Here is a 20,705-nt window from a genome sequence, read left to right as displayed (position 1 = left end):
GAGAAACACTAAACAGAAACTGGAGGATGTTAGGGAAGGCGTGAAGGACTTGGTTCGCTAGGGGGACATTGTGGGTAGCAGGAGAGGTCGTTAGGTGGAGGGCTTTAAAGCAGGAATTGTAGAGTGGAGTGGAGTAATGTTGGGATGGAGAAAGGATAGAGTTGGGGAGGCACAGATGAGCAGGATGTATCGTCTGGGACACTGGATTGGGGAATGTTGCAATACCCTTTGTGAGATAAGCATTGGAACCACATATAAACAAGGGTGAAGGACAATTGTGATGGATAGTGATCTCTTACTGTCAATAATCAGTATATATTGTACGGAAGGATGTGCCTTTCCTTACCCTTGGAGTGCGTTTTCCAGTTGAATAATTCAAGAGCTTTTGTGATTTTAAAAAGAAAGATCACTTTTGTCACACCATTACCCCAAATTAACACAGCACATTAGACACACACACACAGAAACTAACATTGAAACTAGAAGCAGGAGGAGGCCATTCGGCCCTTCGAGCCTGCTCTGCCATTCATTTTGATCATGGCTGATCATCAAATTCAATATCCTGATCCCTCCTTCCCCCCATATCCCTTGATCCCTTTAGTCCCAAGAGCTATATCTAATTTCTTCTTGAAATCAGATAATGTTTTGGCCTCAACTACTTTCTGTGGAAGTGAATTCCACACATTCACCACCCTCTGGGTGAAGAAATTTCTCCTCACCTCAGTTCAAAAAGGTTTACCCCTTATCCTCAAACTGTGACCCCTAGTTCTGGAGTCCCCCACCATTGGGAACATTCTTTCTGAATCTACCCTGTCTCACCCTGTTAGAATTTTCTAAGTTTCTATAAAGATCCCCTCTCACTCTTCTAAACTCCAGTGAATATAATCCTAACCGACTTAGTCTCTCTTCATATGACAGACCTGCCATCCCAGGAATCAGTCTGGTAAACCTTTGCTGTACTCCCTCTATAGCAAGGATATCCTTCCTCAGATAAGGACATCATAACTGCACACAATACTCCAGGTATGGCCTCACCAATGCCCTATACAATTGCAGTGAAACATCCCGATCCCTGTACTCAAATCCTCTTGTTATGAAGGCCAACATCCCATTTGCCTTCTTTACTGCCTGCTGTACCTGCATGCCTACTTTTATAACATAAGAACATAAGAACTAGGAGCAGGAGTAGGCCATCTGGCCCCTCAAGCCTGCTCCGCCATTCAATAAGATCATAGCTGATCTTTTTGTGGACTCAGCTCCACTTACCCGCCCGTTCACCATAATCCCTAATTCCTTTACTGTTCAAAAATTTATCCATCCTTGCCTTAAAAACATCCAACGAGGGAGCCTCAACTGCTTCACTGGGCAGCGAATTCCACAGATTCACAATCCTTTTTGTGAAGAAGTTCCTCCTCAACTCAGTCCTAAATCTGCTTCCCTTTATTTTGAGGCCATGCCCCCTAGTTCTAGTTTCACCCGCCAGTGGAAACAACTTTCCTGCTTCTATCTTATTTATTCCCTTCATAATCTTATATGTTTCGATAAGATCTCCCCTCATTCTTCTGAATTCCAACGAGTATGGCCCCAATGTACTCAGTCTCTCCTCATAAGCCAACCCTCTCAACTTCAGAATCAACCTAGTGAATCTCCTCTGCACCCCCTCCAGTGCCAGTATATCCTTTCTCAAGTAAGGAGACCAAAACTGTACACAGTACTCCAGGTGTGGCCTCACCAGCACCTTATACAGCTGCAACATAGCCTTGCTGTTTTTAAACTCCATCCCTCCAGCAATGAAGGACAAAATTCCATTTGCCTTCTTAATTACCTGCTGCACCTGCAAACCAACTCCTTGAGATTTCTGCACAAGGATACCCAGGTCCCTCTGCACAGCAGCATGCTGCAATTTTTTGCTATTTAAATAATAGTCCATTTTGCTGTTATTCCTACCAAAATGGATGACCTCACATTTACCAACATTGTACTCCATCTGTCAGACCCTCGCCCACTCACTTAGATTATCTATATCCCTTTGCAGACTTCCAGCGTCCTCTGCACACTGTCCTCTGCCACCCATCTTAGTGTCATCTGCGAATTTTGACACACTACACTTGGTCCCCAACTCCAAATCATCTATGTTATCGTGAACAATTGCAGTCCCAACATTGATCCCTGAGGCACACCACTAGTCACTGATCGCCAACCAGAAAAACACCTATTTACCCCCACTCTTTGCTTTCTGTTAGTTAACCAATTCTCTATCCATGCTAATACATTACCCGTAACACCGTGCACCTTTATCTTATGTAGCAGTCTTTGGTGCGGCACCTTGTCTAATGCCTTCTGGAAGTCCAGATACACCACATCCACAGGTTCCCCATTGTCCACTGCACACGGAATGTTCTCAAAGAATTCCACCAAATTAGTCAAACATGACCTTCCCTTCATGAACCCAAGCTGCGTCTTACCAATGGGACAATTTATATCCAGATGTCTCGCTATTTCTTCCTTGATGATAGATTCAAGCATTTTCCCTACTACAGAAGTTAAGCTAACCGGCCTATAGTTACCTGCCTTTTGTCTACCTCCTTTTTTAAACACATTTGCTGTTTTCCAATCTGCAGGAACCACCCCAGAGTCCAGCGAATTTTGGTAAATTACCACGAGTGCATTTGCTATTTCTCCCGCCATCTCTTTTAGTACCCTGGGATGCATTCCATTAGGACCAGGAGACTTGTCTACCTTTAGCCCCATTAACTTGCCCAAGACTACCTCTTTCGTGATAATGATAGTTTCTAGGTTCTCACCTGCCATAGCCTTCCTGTCATCAATTTTTGGCATGTTATTTGTGTCTTCCACTGTGAAGACCGACACAAAATACCTGTTCAATGCCTCAGCCATTTTCTCATTTCCAGTTATTACATCCCCCTTCTCATCCTCTAAAGGACCAATGTTTACTTTAGCCACTCTTTTTCATTTTATATATTTGTAGACACCTTTACTATCTGTTTTTATATTCTGCGCTAGTTTACTCTCATAATCCATCTTACTTTTCTTTACAGCTTTTTTCGTGGCTTTCTGTTGACCTTTAAAGATTTCCCAATCCTCTAGTTTCCCTTGAATCTTTGCCACTTTGTATGCATTTTCTTTCAGTTTGATACCCTCCTTTATTTCCTTAGATATCCATAGTGGATTATTTCTTTTTCTACAGTCCTTCCTTATCACTGGTATATACTTTTGCTGAGCACTGTGAAAGATCACTTTGAAAGTCCTCCACTGTTCCTCAATTGTCCCACCATAAGGTTTTTGCTCCCAGTCTACCTTAGTCAACTCCTCCCTCATCCCTTTGTAGTCTCCTTTGTTTAAGCACAAGACACTGGTATTGGATTTTACCTTCCCACGCTCCATCTGTATTTTAAATTCAACCATACTGTGATCGCTTCTTCCAAGAGGATCCCTAACTGCAAGATCATTAATTATTCCCGTCTCATTACACAGGACCAGATCTAGGATAGCTTGCTCCCTTGGCGGTTCCATTACATACTGTTCAAGGAAGCTATCGCGGGTAGATTCTATGAACTCCTCCTCAAGGCTGCCTTGACCGACCTGCTTTGACCAATTGATATGTAGATTAAAATCCCCCATGATAATCGCTGTACCATTTTTACACGCATCAGTTATTTCTTTGTTTATTTCTTGCCCCACCATGATGTCATTATTTGGTGGCCTATAGACTACGCCTATCAGTGACTTTTTCTCCTTACTATTTCTAATTTCCACCCAAATGGATTCAACCTTCTTTTCCATAGAACCGATATCATCTCTCACTACCGCCCTGATATCATCCTTAAATACCAGAGCTACACCACCTCCCTTACCTTCCTGTCCGTCCCTCCGAACAGTCTGATACCCTGAGATATTCAACTCCCAGTCGTGACCATCCTGCAACCATGTCTCTGTAATGGCCACCAAATCATACTCGTTCGCAATGATTTGTGCTGTCAACTCATTTACCTTGTTTTGTATGCTACGAGCATTCAGATAAAGTGCCCTTATGCTAGTTTTTGTATCTTCTTTTTGAATTCTAACAGTTCCATTAATAACATCTCCTGAGTTCTCCTTCCTTTTAACTTTTTTCCTGATTTTTGATGTAGTGAAACACTCTCCCCACATTTTGTCCTTGCTCCCTCCTGCTCAGACTCCTTACATAGGTTCCCATCCCCCAGCATATTAGTTTAAACCCTCCCCAACCGCTCTAACAAATACTCCCCCTAGGACACCAGTCCCAGTACTGCCCAGATGTAACCCATTCAATTTGTACAGGTCCCACTTCCCCTAGAGCCGGTCCCAATGCCCCAGGAATCTGAAACCCTCCCCCTGACACCATCTCTTCAGCCACATATTTATCCGATATATCCTCTCATTTCTACTCTGACTAGCACCTGGCACCGGTAGTAATCCTGAGATCACTACCTTTGAGGTCCGATTTCTTAACTTTCTTCCCAGCTCCCTGTATTCTGCATTTCGGACCTCATCCCTTTTTTTACCCATGTCGTTTGTACCAACGTGTACTACAACCACTGGCTGTTCGCCCTCCCCCTTCAGAATGTCCTGCAGCCGCTCTGAGACATCTTTGACCCTAGCACCAGGGAGGCAACGTACCATCCTGGAGTCTCGTTTGCGGCCACAGAAACGCCTGAAAAAAAACAGAGGGTCAGTGTGGGCGGGGGTGGGGTTGGTGGGGGGGGGGGCGTCCCTGTGCGGGAGGAGGCGGGGTCTCTGTGCGGGAGGAGGCGGGGTCTCTGTGCAGGGGAGGTGGGTCTCTGTGCAGGGGAAGGCGGTCTCTGTGCGGGTGGAGGGTGTCTCTGTGCGGGGGGAGGGGGGTCTCTGTGCGGGGGCAGACGGGGTCTCTGTGCAGGGGAGACAGGGTCTCTGTGAGGGGAAGGATCTGTGTGTGAGAGTGGAGGGAGGGTCTCTGTGGGGTCGGAGGAAGGGTCTCTGTGAGGGCGGAGGGAGGGTCTCTGTGAGGTCGGAGGAAGGGTCTGTGAGGACGGAGGAAATGTCTGTGTGAGGGCCGAGGGAGGGTCTCTGTGAGGGCAGAGGGAGGGTCTCTGTGAGGGCGGAGGAAGGGTCTCTGTGAGGGCGGAGGCAGGGTCTCTGTGAGGGCCGAGGGAGGGTCTCTGTGAGGGTGGAGGGTGGGTCTCTGTGAGGTCGGAAGGAGGATCTCTGTGAGGGCCGAGGGAGGGTCTCTGTGAGGGCCAAGGGGGTGGTCTCTGTGAGGGCGGAGGGAGGGTCTCTGTGAGGGCGGGGGGAGGGTCTCTGTGAGGGTGGAGGGGCTACCTATCTGAGTTAGTCAGTAGACTGGCTGATCTACATTATAAAGGCTGTGCTGAGGATTGATGAGGAAGGAACCTTTAGCAACAGGAACACAGTAGCAGAGCAAGCCGTGTACAATTGGCCTTCTCCATATTTGGGCAGACTGAACAAAATGGATGAAATGAGGCTCCTGACTGAATGCTCTCTGGCCAAGTGTGGAATGTACTGTGATTTGGCCCTCACCCTGGGCAGGCTCGGGAGACGGGAGCAGGCCGTCAGGAGGAGGGCGACACTCTCCTGGCCGTCATTTCTTTATCCAACAATGATTTTTAGATCTTTCATTCCTGAGGGAAACGATTCATTGCAGTGAGTGATCGATCCCAGTGAGCGACCGATCTCAGTGAGTGATCGATCCCAGTGAGTGATCGATCCCAGTGAGCGACCGATCCCAGTGAGCGACCGATCCCAGTGAGTGATCGATCCCAGTGAGCGACCGATCCCAGTGAGTGATCGATCCCAGTGAGAGACAGATCCCAGTGAGAGACAGATACCAGTGAGCGACAGATCCCAGTGAGCGACAGATCCCAGTGTGCGATAGATCCCAGTGGGCGACAGATCCCAGTGGGCGACAGATCCCAGTGGGCGACAGATCCCAGTGGGCGACAGATCCCTGTGGGCGACAGATCCCTGTGGGCGACAGATCCCAGTGAGTGACAGATCTCAGTGAGCGACAGATCCTAGTGAGCGACAGATCCCAGTGGGCGACAGATCCCAGTGAGCGACAGCTCCCAGTGGGTGACAGATCCCAGTAAGCGACAGATCCCAGTGGGTGACAGATCCCAGTGAGCGACCGATCCCAGTGAGCGACAGGTCCCAGTGGGCGACAGATCCCAGTAAGTGACAGATCCCAGTGGGCGACAGATCCCAGTGGGCGACAGATCCCAGTGGGCGACAGATCCCAGTGGGCGACAGATCCCTGTGGGCGACAGATCCCAGTGAGTGACAGATCCCAGCGAGCGACAGATCCCAGTGGGTGAAAGATCCCAATGAGCGATAGATTCCCATCAGTGTCAGCAAATTGATCTGGGGCATTGATGATCCGTTGCTGGTGAATTTGATTGGGTGGCCTATGATAGGCCGGCTGTGCGATTCACTCTGCACATCTGCTCAAAACACCTCACACCCAAAAAATTATTTTTGGGTGAGATCAGTATTATACAGTCCAGCGGAGCAGTTAAATTGTACACAGCAAGATCCCACAACTGACAAATGAGAATGTTAGTGGTGTTGAAGGAAGAGATGCTGTCCAAGACAATGGAAGAACTCCCAGCTCCTCTTCAACGAGTGTCGTTTGATCTTTCACATCCATCGCAGCAGGCAGATTAAAGCCTCGGCTTTCTGACCTTCAACACGCTTCTGGCTGTGCCGCACTCCCTCAGCACTGCAAGGCCGGCCCAGCTGAAACACTCGAGCCTCGCTCGATAACAAACTGATAACGCTAGACACCAAGGGTAGGGTGAGATCACTGAGACAGCTCAATTCCCTTGCACCATAGAGGTCCATTTTCTTACCCTTTGACTGGAATTAATGGGGGTAAAGGTCTCAGAATGAGAACAGTGGCCGTACCTCACCCTGTCACAATTGGTTAGCTCCATTTTGAAAGTGGCTACTGTCCAAAGCACCTGCCTCATCCAGGTGATAGAGCACTTGCAGTCTGGAAAATGGGGTCTGATGAAGGAAGTGGATGAGACATGGTCAGGGACTGCGCTGGGTGATTCCACTCAAGATGCTCTGTGTTGAATTATTTTGTCTGGACCATTCCAGCTTCTCTCAGGGCCAACTGAGTCACTGCTGCATGGGTCACCCTCCCTTTGCAAGTACCCTCACCTGACACATATCTTCGTTGGCCTTTGCCTTGGTCTGATCTCAATGTGGAGGTGAACCGAATCCTGAAAACTCCCGTCAGATTGAAATGAAAATGGAACTGCAAACGAGTCCCGTCACCAACAAGTGGCTGCCTGAACAACGTGTTCCACTAGTTTAATTCAAATAGGGGCCAGGGCTGCACTGATCATGCTGCCCACTACTTCATTCTGGACTATCGTGCCTTAGTGACTATTGTCCGGTGGCTCCGACATCCATCATTATGAAGTGCTTCAAAAGGTTAGTCATGGCACAAATCAATTCTGGCCTCCCGGATTGTCTGGATCCACTACAGTTGGCCTACCGCTGCAACAGGTCCATAGCAGATGCCATCTCCCTGGCCCCGCACCCAACCCTGGAACATCTAGATAACAAGGACACCTATGTCAGACTCCTATTTATCGACGACAGCTCAGCCTTCAACACCATTATTCCTATGAGACTCTCAGCTCCAAACTTCGTGGCCTGGGCCTCGCCTCCTCCCTCCGTGACTGGATCCTGAATTCCTAACCCACAGACTGCAATCAGTAAGGATAGGCAACAACATCTCCTCCACGATCATCCTCAGCACAGGTGCCCCACAAAGCTCTGTTCTCAGCCCCCTACTGTACTCCTTGTACACCTATGCCTGTGTGGCCAAATTCCTCTCCAACTCAGTTTTCAAGTTTGCTGATGACATCACTGTGGTGAGCCGGATCTCAAACAATGACGAGACGGAGTACAGGAATGAGATAGAGAATCTGGTGAACTGGTGCGGCAACAATAATCTCTCTCTCAATGTCAACAAAACGAAGGAGATTGTCATCAACTTCAGGAAGCGTAAAGGAAAACATGCCCCTGTCTACATCAATGGGGATGAAGGAGAAATGGTCGAAAGCTTCAGGTTTTTAGGTGTCCAGATCACCAACAACCTGTCCTGGTCCTCCCATGCCGACACGATAGTTAAGAAAGCCTACCAACGTCTCTACTTTCTCAGAAGACTGAGGAAATTTGTTATGTCCACTATGACTCTCACCAACATTGGTATGTCCACTATGGCTTGCACCATAGAAAGCATTCTTTCTGGTTGTATCACAGCTTGGTATGGCTCCTGCTCTGTCCAAGACCATAATAAACTAGAAAGGGTGAATGAAGCCTAGTCCATCACTCAAACCAGCCTCCCACCCATTGACACTGTCTACACCTCCCGCTGCCTTGGAAAAGCAGCCAGCATAATTAAGGACCCCATGCAGCCCGGACATTCTCTCTTCCACCTTCTTCCATTGGGAAAAAGATACAAAATCCTGAGGAGACGTACCAAACGACTCAAGAACAGCTTCTTCCTTGCTGCCATTAGACTTTTGAATTAAGGTGATCTTTCTCTTCACCCTAGCTATGACTACAACACTATACTCTGCAGCCTATCCTTTCCTTCTCCCCTATCTATTCTATGAACGGTATGCTTTGTCTGTTCATCACGCAAGAAACAATACTTTTCACTGTATCCCAATACATGTGACAACAATCAATCAATTAATATCACTGAAGTTTATTTATTATTTATTAGTCACAAGTAGGCTCACATTAACACTGCAATGAAGTTACTGGGAAAATCCCCTAGTCGCCACACTCTGGCGCCTATTCGGGTACACTGCGGTCCTTTCACGATATTTTTCAGTGTGCTCTGTGCGGAAACAGCGAGGCTGTCTTGAACATTCTGTCTGTCACAGTGGATGTGAGGTTGGAACACAGCTTAGTTCATGATTTCCTGATAAACATATATACTATCTCTAACAATATTCGATATATAATGTACATAATATTATCACATGGGGACACCAACCCCTGGAGGTTCCCCTCCAAGACATCACCATCCTGATTTGGAAAAATATCGGCTGTTTCTTCGCTGGGTCAAAATCCTGCAACTCCCTCTCTAATCGCACCATGGGTATACCAACTCCACGTGGACTGCAGCGGTTCAAGGCGGCGACTCACCACCACCTTCTCAAGGGCAATTAGGGATGGGCAATGAATACTGGCCTAGCCAACGATGCCCACATCCCGGAAAGAACAATAACTTATATTGATATAGCGCATTTACCCTAATGAAACATCCAGGATGTTTCACAGGAGCTTTATAAAACTAAATATAATACCAAACGCTATTCCGAAATATTAGCTCAGGTGACCAAAACCTTGGTTAAAGAGGTAGATTTTAAGGAGAGTCCAAAAGGAGGAACTCAACTCAATAGGTAGAGAGGCAGGTTTAGACCATAAGACCATAAGACATAGGAGCATAATTAGGCCACTCGGCCCATTGAGTCTGCTCTGCCATTCAATCATCCCCATTCTCTTGCCTTTTCCCCATAACGCCTGATCCCCTTATTAATCAAGAACTTATCTATCTCTGTCTTAAAGACACTCAATGACTTGGCCTCCGCAACCTTCTGCGGCAAAGAGTTCCACAGATTCACCACTCTCTGGCTGAAGAAATTCCTCCTCACTTCTGTTTTAGGGAGGGAATTCCAGAGCTTGGGGCCGAGGCAGCTGAAGGCATGGCCGCCAATTGTGGACCAGAATTTGAGGAGATCCCAGAATGTTGTGGGGCTGGTGGAGATTCCAGAGAAAGGGAGGGGCAACTCCATGGCAGGATTGAAAATTGAATTCTAAAGTCAAGACTTTGTTTAGGCGGGAGTCAATGGAGGTTAGTGAGCACTGAGGTAAAAGAGGAATGGGAGCAAAGAGAAGCAAATATGTGTCAGTCAGCAAAACCATTCAGATTTGGGGGTTCTGCTCTTTGGTCTTTTGTTAATTCCTCCTCACCATTGTTCTGGGATCTTCCTCTCGCCTCCCCCCAATTCTCTGACTAAAACGTAATTTGTTCCCAGGCCTCTGCGGATTTTGGCCTAGGTCAGGGACACACATGAGCAGACAGGGACAAAAGTTCCAATCCTTGAACAGACCCTGGGGCATGGGGGTGGGGGTGGGGGGGTGGGGGGGGGGGGGGCAGGGGGTGGGTAGGGGGAGATCCGGTTAGGGACCAATAACATTGTGTTTATAGGAAGTGAAGGTTGAGATTCAAGACACCTGCTCCTTCGAGGATGAAGTTGGGACTCGAATGCTATCTCCCCTCTCAGACCAGCAACTTTAGAGTGACGCCCCCTGTTCTTGGAGAGCACAGCCTGTTGAGAGCAATGGAGCAGGTCAATGTATTGCCCTCCCTGCACCTCTCTCGACACTCAGCAGCCCGATTAGCTGGCTGTACATTTCACAATTCCGCCTTCGATTTACGCAGGGCTGAATGCAAATATATCCTTCATTTAAATATGTGAAAGCTTACATTTTTATTTCATCTTTTATTGTAGGTGTGGTGATCAAATTCTAAAAATTAACACAACAGATGTCCACAATCTGACCCTGAATGAAGTTTACGCCCTCCTGCAGCATTGCAAGTCAGGTCCTAATGATCTGGTGATCAGCCGTCACCCCGATCCCCTGGTAAGACAACAAGAAAGATGGATTTGATTCAGGTGATGCCGGTGAAAACAAAGGGAGATGTTTGAACGCTATCTTCTGGTTGGGAATCTGGTGGGACTGGGGGCAATGTTCCTCTCTATCCTCTCCCCATTGAACCTGTGATGTGGAGATGCCGGCGTTGGACTGGGGTGGGCACAGTAAGAAGTCTCACAACACCAGGTTAAAGTCCAACAGGTTTATTTGGAATCACAAACTTTCGGAGCACTGCTCCTTCCTCAGGTGAGTCACCTGATGAAGGAGCAGTGCGCCGAAAGCTTGTGATTCCAAATAAACCTGTTGGACTTTAACCTGGTGTTGTGAGACTTCTTACTGTGCCCATTGAACCCAAAGGAGTAACACCAGGCTGAGTGTCAAACCAATGCTGCACCCAGTCCCAGGGAGATCTAGAATCCAAGAATCCTACAGTGCAGAGGAGGCTATTCGGCCCATCGAGTCTGCACCGACCACAATCTCACCCAGGCCTTATCCCCATAACTCCAGGCATTTACCCTAGCTCGTTCCCCTGACACAATGGGGCAATTTAGCGTGACCAATCCACCTACCTGCACATCTTTGGACTGCATGGGTTTCCTCCGGGTGCTCCGGTTTCCTCCCACAGTCCAAAGATGTGCGGGCTAGGTTGATTGGCCAATCTAAATTGCCCCTTAATGTCTCTGTGCCCTGTTTGAGAGCAGATTTCCACTCCATCTGACGAAGGAGCAGCGCTCCGAAAGCTAATGGCATTTGCTACCAAATAAACCTGTTGGACTTTAACCTGGTGTTGTTAAAACTCTTACTGTGGGAGGAAACCAGAGAAAACCCACACAGTTAGGGGAAGAATGTGCAAACTCCACACAGACAGTGAGTGACCCAAGCTGGGAATTGAACCCGGGTCCCTGGTGCTGTGAGGCAGCATTTCTAATCACTGTGCCACCTCACTCGGCGGTTCAGCTGAACATTAACCCCAAAGACTTCCTCGTCTTTGCTTATCACAACTTACATTTCCTTGCAAATTTAATGTCACAGAATGTCAGCTTTTCACAAACTGGCATTGAAGAAAATCAATGCTGACTCACAAAATGACAGGTAGGGCGTGGGGGGTGGGGGTTGGGGGGGGTTGGTGTGTGTGGGAAGGGGAGGCGGTCGAGAAGGCGGGGGGAACGGGCGAGAGAGTGTTGGAGCCTTGGCTGAAGGAATAGGTTTTGTGAAGCTGCAGAGAGAGGTTGAGTCAGAGAGGGATAATTTATTTGCATAGCACCGCTATCTGCCTGACTGATAAGGCTGTCTTCAATGATGTCAATGAGGAACGAGTAGCGGTCCGTGGTGCTGTCTGGCTCCAGGGAATCGCTGCAATTCTGCAGAGCGATGCAATGTGAACAAATTTCTCCCCCAGTGCTTTTCAGAGAGGAAGATCAAGCAGCTGAAGGCTACCTGATCAAAGATGGGTTAAGGGAGAAAGATGTACACCATAAAAACATACTAACTAGGAGCAGGAGTAGACCATTCGGCCCCTCGAGCCTGCTCTGCCAAGCAATAAGATCATGGCTGATCCGATTGTAACTTCAGCCCCACATTCCTATGTGTCTGCCCCAATAACCTTTCACCCCTCCCTCCCCCCATCCTTGTTAATCAAGAATCTATCTCCCTCTGCCGTTAAAATATTCAAAGACTCTGCTTCCACTTCCTTTTGAGGAACTGAGTTCCAGAGACTCACCACCCTCTGAGAGAAAAAAAATCCTCACCTCCGTCTGAAATGGGCAACCCCTTATTTTAAACAGTGGCCCTTAGTTATAGATTCTCCGAGAGGAAACATCCTCTCCACATCCACTCTGTCAAGAGTATAAATGATCAGTCACAGAGGATGAGTTTTTGGGAGGGAATATAAGGGTTTGGCTGGTTGAGCATAGGTCACAATAGACCGATTTAATATATTCATATTTAAAAACTCATTCAATACATTCGTATTTATTGGGGGTAGACAGGAATATCAGTCATGATTTTAGAATCACAGAATCCCTACAGTGCGGAAGGAGGCCATTCGGCCCATCAAGCCTGCACCAACAACAAACCCCTATCTCCTATCCCCGTAACCCCATCTATTTACCCTGCTAATCCCCTTAATCTTGGGACACTAAGGGGCAATTTAGCATGGCTAATCAACCTAACCCGCACATTTTACTGAATGGCAGAACAGGATTGATGGGCCAAATGGCGTACACCTGCTCCTAATGCTAATGTTCGTATACACATTCAGTATACTAAGAAAGAACAAAGAACAAAGAAAATTACAGCACAGGAACAGGCCCTTCGGCCCTCCAAGCCTGCACCCACCATGTTGCCCGACTGAACTAAAACCCCCTACCCTTCCGGGGACTGTATCCCTCTATTCCCATCCTATTCATGTATTTGTCAAGTTACCCCTTAAATGTCACTATCGTATCCGCTTCCACTACTTCCTCCGGCAGCGGGTTCCAGGCACCCACCACCCTCTGTCTAAAACACTTGCCTTGTACATCTCCTTTAAATCTTGCCCCTCGCACCTTAAACCTATGCCCCCTAGTAATTGACTCTTCCACCCTGGGAGAAAGCTTCCGACTATCCATTTTGTCCATGTCCCTCATGATCTTGTAGACTTCTATCAGGTCTCCCCTCAACCCCCGTCGTTCCAGTGAGAACAAACCAAGTTTCTCCAAACTCTCCTCGTAGCTAATGCCCTCCATACCAGGCAACATCCTGGTAAATCTTTTCTGCACCCTCTCCAAAGCCGCCACATCCTTCTGGTAGTGTGGCGATCAGAATTGAACACTGAGGGCCCGATTTTACCATTTTCATTCTCAGTGCTGAATCTGGACGTAATGCAGATCCGACTTGGAAATCTGCTTTCAGGCGCCCCCATAGGCACTCAGCCTGAAAAAAAAATCGTGACTCCCATTCGCGCTGTGGGGCGGGGCTTAGCATGCCCGGAACGATCGGAACTCTGAACTGCGCATGCGCAGTTAGAAAACAATTTGAAAAAGCGCGCCTGTGTCAGATCGCTCCCGGGCCGCAGAAAGCGGAGAAAGCAGCCTGGGAGCGAAAAGTGGGAGCGATGCCCCCCACAGACATCACTGTCCCCCTTATCCACCCACCGACACCCCCCGCAACCCAGACCAATCGCCACCCCTGCCCCCCTCCACCCCCCACCAATCCCCCTCAGAGAGGCAGCGGGCCCCCCCCCCCCGCCCCCAGAGATCCATCTGCCCTCCCCCCCACGCCCCCACCAGAGATCCATCGGCTCCCCCCCTCCCCCAGTGAGCGATCGGGCCTCCCACCACCGCCCCACCCCCCCCCCCCCCCTCAACCAGAGATGCATCTTACCCGCCTCTCTCCTCCCCCCCCCCACCCAGACAATGATCTGGCCTCACTCCCCCCCCCGCAGAGAATGGTCTGGCCTCACTCTACCCCCCCCGCCCCGCCCCCCCGAGAGAATGGTGTGGCCACACCCCCCCCCCCCACCCCTCTCCCCCCAGAGAATGGTCTGGCCTCACTCACCACCCCCCTCCCCTGAGAGAATGGTGTGGCCACACTCCCCCCCCCCACCCCTCTCCCCCCAGAGAATGGTCTGGCCTCACTCACCCACCCCCCCACCCCCGCCCAGAGGAACATCTGACCTGCCTCCTCCTCCCCCCGCCACCACTAGACAATGATCAACCCTCCCCCCCCACCACCACCCCCCCCCCGCCCCGAGACAACGAACGGCCCTCCCCACCCCCACCAGAGATACATCTGACCCGCCTCCTCCTCCTCCCCCCCCAACCAGACAGCAATCTGGCCTCACTCCCCCCCCTTCCCCCCCCCAACCAGAGAATGATCTGACCCGCCCTCCCCCTCCCCCCCACCACCGATCTGAGTCAGGGAGCCGTTGGAAGCACGAAACTCGCTCTTCAGCAGCTGGAGCGCCCAATTCAGACTTTTATTTAGCAGGTCCATTACGGCGCGGTTCCAGACTGGCGAACGCAGTGGTAAAGGGAGAAGTGCTGATAAAGTTGGGCAGGCAGCTCATTAATTCACTTTAAATGCATGCAAATGCATTTAAATCGCCGTTGCGCCCATTTCAGGCGTGAAGCGGATCGCCGCCATTCCCGGGTTTCGGTAAAGTGGCCATCTGTGCGGGCGCAGGTGCAGATCGCGTTAATGGCCTCACACACCCAACTTTACCATGTTTTCGTGCCCGAAAACGGGCGTGACGCAATGGTAAAATAGGGCCCTATATTCCAAGTGCGGCCTAACTAAGGATCTATAAAGCTGCAACATGACTTGCCAATTTTTAAACTCAATGCCCGGGCCGATGAAGGCAAGCATGCTGTATGCCTTCTTGACTACCTTCTCCACCTGCGTTGCCACTTTCAGTGACCTGTGTACCTGTACACCCAGATCCCTCTGTCTATCAATATTCTTAAGGGTCCTGCCATTTACTGTATATTTCCTATCTGTATTAGACCTTCCAAAATGCATTAACTCACATTTGTCCGGATTAAACTCCATCTGCCATCTCTCCGCCCAAGTCTCCAACCGATCTAGGTCCTGCTGTATCCTCTGATGGTCCTCATCACTATCCGCAAATCCACCAACCTTTATGTCATCCGCAAACTTACTAATCAAACCAGTACATTTAACTGTACAGAGCATGTTTAAATTGGTTCCACTCCAACTATCGGGAGCTTGGCTAGGGTGGAGCCTGAATCAGAGAACTGGGCCTTAACACAGCGTCTGGCTTACTGACATATCCACATTTTATCATATTCTCTTTCATTTATTCTTTCAAAGCATTGTATTCTCAGGTTTTTAAAAAATTTTTAGTGTCACAAGTAGGCTTACTGCAATACAGTTACTGTGAAGATCCCCTAGTCGCCACACTCTGGCGCCTGTTCGGGTACACTGAGGGAGAATTTAGCTTGGCCAATACACCTAACCAGCACGTCTTTCGGACTTTGGGAGGAAACTGGGATACCTGAAGGAAACCCATGTGGACACGGGGAGAACGTGCAGACTCCAAACAGAGAGTGGCCGAAGCTGGGAATTGAACCTGGGTCCCATGGTGCTGTGAGGCAGCAGTGCTAACCACTGTGCCACCCTCTCAGGTGGGAATGAGAGATTATACATATTCACTCACAGACTCTGTGTGAAACTGTCATGAAGCCCACATTTTAAAAATTAATTTATGGGATGTAGGCATCATTGACAAGTCTGACATTTATAACCATTGCTGATGGTGAGCCGGGTGCTAACGATATTACCACACTGCAGCTGGGAAGAAAATGCTAGGCTGTTGACCCAGTAATGATGAAGGATCCATCCTCCTCCTTAAAGTGCGTTTCTGTCATTTGATAAAAGAATATTTAATGATATCTTCCTTGCCTATTTGTTCAGGATAGGGGGAGTTTGCTGCTCTGTCCTCATGAATGGCACCTTGAGCTTATCGTTTCAGGCTTCACTTAATTGGTGTGAGCTCCTCTTTAAATCGGACCCTTGTCAGTGAGGCTTTGGCCGGAATTTTCTGGCCATTCACACCAGCGGGATTCTCTCGTCCCTCTGCAGTGAACGGAGATTTGGCTGAGCGCTAAATTCTCTGTCTTCGCTGGCATGAATGACCGGAAAATCCCGGCCTTTGTTTTTGCAGGCTATTTTCTGGATGATTTTTTTTCTCTCTCTGGTTGCTTGGAATGAGGTACTTTATTTTTAAAATGTAAGATAGCGTGGGAAAGTTGCTTTCACCTTAAAACTACATAGACCGCTCTGATTACAAAGTGGGTTGCACTTAAAAGTTACCCAGAGTGTGTATAGAATATAAGTGCACAGCCATTATCAGTGTTTAAAATCTCCTTGCAAATTCCGCTTTATTCCTTTCTAAGGTAAGGCAGCGGGTGATGTCTGGGGCATGGATTCATTGCTCCAGATGTTCCTGATTGATCAAAGGTATCAGGATGTCCTGTAGAACTCCAGTAAAACAGAACTTATCAGTGTGTTTTAGTTGAGGGATGGCTTTACGACAGTACAGTATGTTTTTAGTATCTGTCAGTGCTTGGTAAAAGTCAATTAAAAATACAGCAAAGCTTTACAAAAATTACAAAGTTACAGAATTTTCGCAAAGTCTGTATAAAATCAGGGCTGAAAGTGATGAGTGTGCTCAAGATAACACAACACATTCAACTAATACTTATTCCTAGTTGTTGAAAGTTAGAAGGATTATAATATTATAGTGGGGCGGCATGTTGGCACAGTGATTAGGACTGCTGCCTCACAACGCCAGGGACCCGGGTTCATATCCCAGCTTGGGTCACTGTCTGCATGGAGTTTGCACATCCTCCTCGTGTCTGCGTGAGTTTCCTCCGGGTGCTCCAGTTTCCTCCCATAGTCTGAAAGACGTGCTGGTTAGGTGCATTGGCCATGCTAAATTCTCTCTCAATATACCCGAACAGGTGTGGCAACTAGGGGATTTTCACACTAACTTCATTGCAGTGTTAATGTAAGCCTACTTGTGACAACTAAATAAACTTTAAACTTGATATCACAAAAGCTTACCAAACTTAATTCTAAACTTACAAAATCAAAGATGGCTACATATTGTGAAAGGAAAGTGACTTCTTTAAAGCATCACAAGTTAAACTGCACTAATTTAATGCAAATGTGGCACGGTGGCATAGTGGTTAGCACAGCTGCCTTACAACCCCAGGGACCTGGGTTCAATTCCAGCCACAGTGTTTGTCTGTGTGGCAATTGCATGTTCTCCCTGTGTCTGCATGGGTTTCCTCCGGGGTGCTCTGATCTCCTCCCAGTCAAAAGATATGCAGGTTAGGTGGATTGGCCATGGTCAATTGCCCCTTAGTGTCTCAAGATGTGTAGGTTAGTGGGGTTACAGGGACTGGATAAGATGCTCTGTCAGAGAGTTAGTGCAGACTCAATGGGCTGAATGGCCTCTTCAGCACTGTAGGGATTCTGTGAAGGTAGAATATTTTAACACCAGCTTTTCTTTGCACCATAGCTCTTTGAATTTAGGAAACACAACTGCTAAGTTTGAATTTCTAATGAGGTTGGTGGTCCCAGACCAGAATTGTTTAACCTTGACATCTTGCATCACTGGCTTGGGCTATATGTTTCACTACCTCGTCAGATGCGGGTGTGATGCTAACAAAGGTGAAGTTACATGATGAGCTCGTGTCCGAGCATTCAGCATAAATCCACACTGGGTTGACATGCTTTGATTAGACCATAAGATATAGGAGCAGAATTAGGCCATTTGACCAATCGAGTAGGATGACAGGGTGGCACAGTGGTTAGCACTGCTGCCTCACAGCTCCAGGGACCTGGGTTCGATTCCCAGCTTGGGTCACTATCTGTGTGGAGTTTGCACATTCTCCTCGTGTCTGCGTGGGTTTCTTCCAGGTGCTCCGGTTTCCTCCCACAGTCCAAAAATGTGCGGATTAGGTGGATTGGCCATGCTAAATTGCTCCTTAGTGCCAGGGGGACTAGCTAGGGTAAATGCATGGGGTTATGGGGAGAGGGCCTGGGTGGGATTGTGGTCGGTGCTGACTCGATGGGTCGGCATTGTAGGATTCTATGATTCTATGAATCTGCTCCGCCATTCAATCGTGTTTCTCAATCCCCTTTCCCACCTTTTCCCCATAACCTTTCATCCCCTTACCAATCAAGAACCTATCTGTCTCTGTCTTAAATACATTCATTGACCTGGCCTCCACCGCCTTCTGTGGCAATGAATTCCTCAGATTCACCACTCACTGGCTGAAGGAATTCCTTCTCAGCCCTGTTCTAAAGGGTTGTCCCTTCACTCTGAGGCTGTGCTCTCGGATCTTAGTCTCTCCTACAAATGGAAACGTCTTCCCCACGTCTACTCTATCCAGGCCTTTCAGTATTTGAGTTATGCCCATAACTAAACTCCAAGCTAATTGAGAAGAATGATGAAGCTTAAGGATTCCCAGGGCAACTCCCTCCCGACTGTCTACCACTTTGCTGCTTTTCTGCTGGGTCTGTCCTGCTGGCGGGAAAAGGATGGTGATGGTGGCATCTTGGACATTTTCCTTAAGGTACGATTCCGTGGGAATGACTATGCCAGGCTGTTGCGTGCCCAGACTGTGAGACAGCTCTCCCAATTTTGTCACTAGCCCCCAGATGTTAGTAAGGAGGACATTGCAGGGGTCAACAGGGCTGAGTTTGTCATTGTCATTTCCAAAGGCTAGGTCATTGCCAGTGGTCCATCCGCCTGGAGTCACATGTAGGCCAGACAAGGTCATCAATAGCCTTTTAATTGCAGACTTCTATTGAATTCAAATTTCACCATCTGCTGTGATGGGATTTGAACTCGGGATACTCTGGATTACTGTTCCAATGACTAATATCGCTACACCACTGCCTCTCCTAAACGTGTTGCCAAAGGAGCTTTGGTGAGTTGCTCCAGAGAGAATCCTGGCTATGGAATTTATGATGTGGAGATGCCGGCGTTGGACTGGGGTGGGCACAGTAAGAAGTCTCACAACACCAGGTTAAAGTCCAACAGAAACCTGTTTAACCTGGTGTTGTGAGACTTCTTACTATGGATTTTATAGCAAAGCAACAGGTTGTTTGGTTTAAGTGGTCGAAACTGGTAATTATGCTACAATAGAGGCTCATCCCACCCTACTTTATATAACCCTAGGAACATCACTTTCTTAATCCCTCAATACCTCTCTAACTTTCCCTCAATTACATCTATGCTTCTCATCCCAGACAGTCACTGCGGGACTCTTTCCCACATTCTCCTGATTCTCCGAGATAAGAAGTTCCTGCTGAATTCCTGTTTGGTTTTTTTGCTGACTGTCTTTATTCTGGATGTACTTACCAAGGTAAGGGGCAGGAGAACCACAAAGTAGGCTTCGCAACTTAAACACTGGGGAACACTATATTATAGATGTGCACTGTTCCACAGTCAGGGCCTAGACTGTTTAACCAGGGTCCACCCTGGGAGGAGCTAGCTCCACCACAAGGGTCACATAACCTGCACCCTTAAAGGGGCAGTACACACCTCAAACCCCCAACATACATATATGACAGTCCTATATTTATGGCTGAAAATTTTTGAAAGTTCACAAGTCAAATCTCTCTATAATTTTAAAGATCTCTATTAAGTCACCCTTCAGACACCTTGGGGTGAATTTTATGTTGGGAGGTTGAATCATGGAATCATAGAATCCCCACAGTGCAGAAGGAGGCCATTCAGCCCATTGAATCTGCACCAACAACAATGCCAGCCAGGCCCTATTCCCACATATTTACCCAGCTAGTCCCCCTGACACTCAGAGACAATTTAGCATGGCCAATCATCCTAATCCGCACATCTTTGGACTGTGGAAGGAAACCAGAGCACCCAGAAGAAACCCACGCAGAAACGGGGAGAATGTGCAAACTCCACACAGACAGTGACCCGAGGCCGGAATTGAACCCGGGCCCCTGGCACTGTGAGGCAGCAGCGCGAACCAACGTGCCGCACGTTGGGTGAACTATGCCCCCATCCGCACCAGTGCTTACGTAAAGCGGGTGTGATGACATCAGGTCGCCCACGTCACATGATCACGCTGGTCTCCGATATTTGGAAGGTCGTTCGAGTGCTGAAATCAGAAGCCCGCCTGCCGTTCTTAAAAAGCGAACTAACAAGCTACTAAGCTCGTTAACAACCCAATCATCCATGACGTTATGCTACTGGACACTGGATCTATAAAAGTTTGGTAGTCTTATCCGCCAGCTTAAAGTGAGGTGGCACGGGTATGGCAGACAAGGCCTAAATGTGCCAGCAGATACTGGCAGTGGTGACAGTGTCTGTATGATCCTTAATGACAGTTTTTAAAATCATTCTTGCACCTTGAAAATGAGTGTTAAAGACTGATTCTGGAAACTGAGAAGTTTACAATTTTAGTTATGGCCACAGAGATCCTCCTCTGCTAATT

The 20,705-nt window shown here is 48.2% G+C and overlaps 1 protein-coding gene across 1 annotated transcript in view; it reads left to right on the top strand.

Annotated features, from left to right (window-relative positions):
- il16 (interleukin 16) overlaps positions 1-20,705 on the top strand; it is a 125,564-nt gene that overhangs the window by 46,181 nt on the left and 58,678 nt on the right. Inside the window, exon 11 of the mRNA XM_078241880.1 lies at positions 10,581-10,713. Coding sequence (XP_078098006.1) covers positions 10,581-10,713 — 133 coding nt within the window. The remainder of the gene's footprint in view (positions 1-10,580; positions 10,714-20,705) is intronic.

Source organism: Mustelus asterias, chromosome 24, assembly GCF_964213995.1.
Source record: "Mustelus asterias chromosome 24, sMusAst1.hap1.1, whole genome shotgun sequence".
NCBI classification, from domain to species: domain Eukaryota; kingdom Metazoa; phylum Chordata; class Chondrichthyes; order Carcharhiniformes; family Triakidae; genus Mustelus; species Mustelus asterias.
This window is presented reverse-complemented; position numbering and strand designations above follow the sequence as displayed.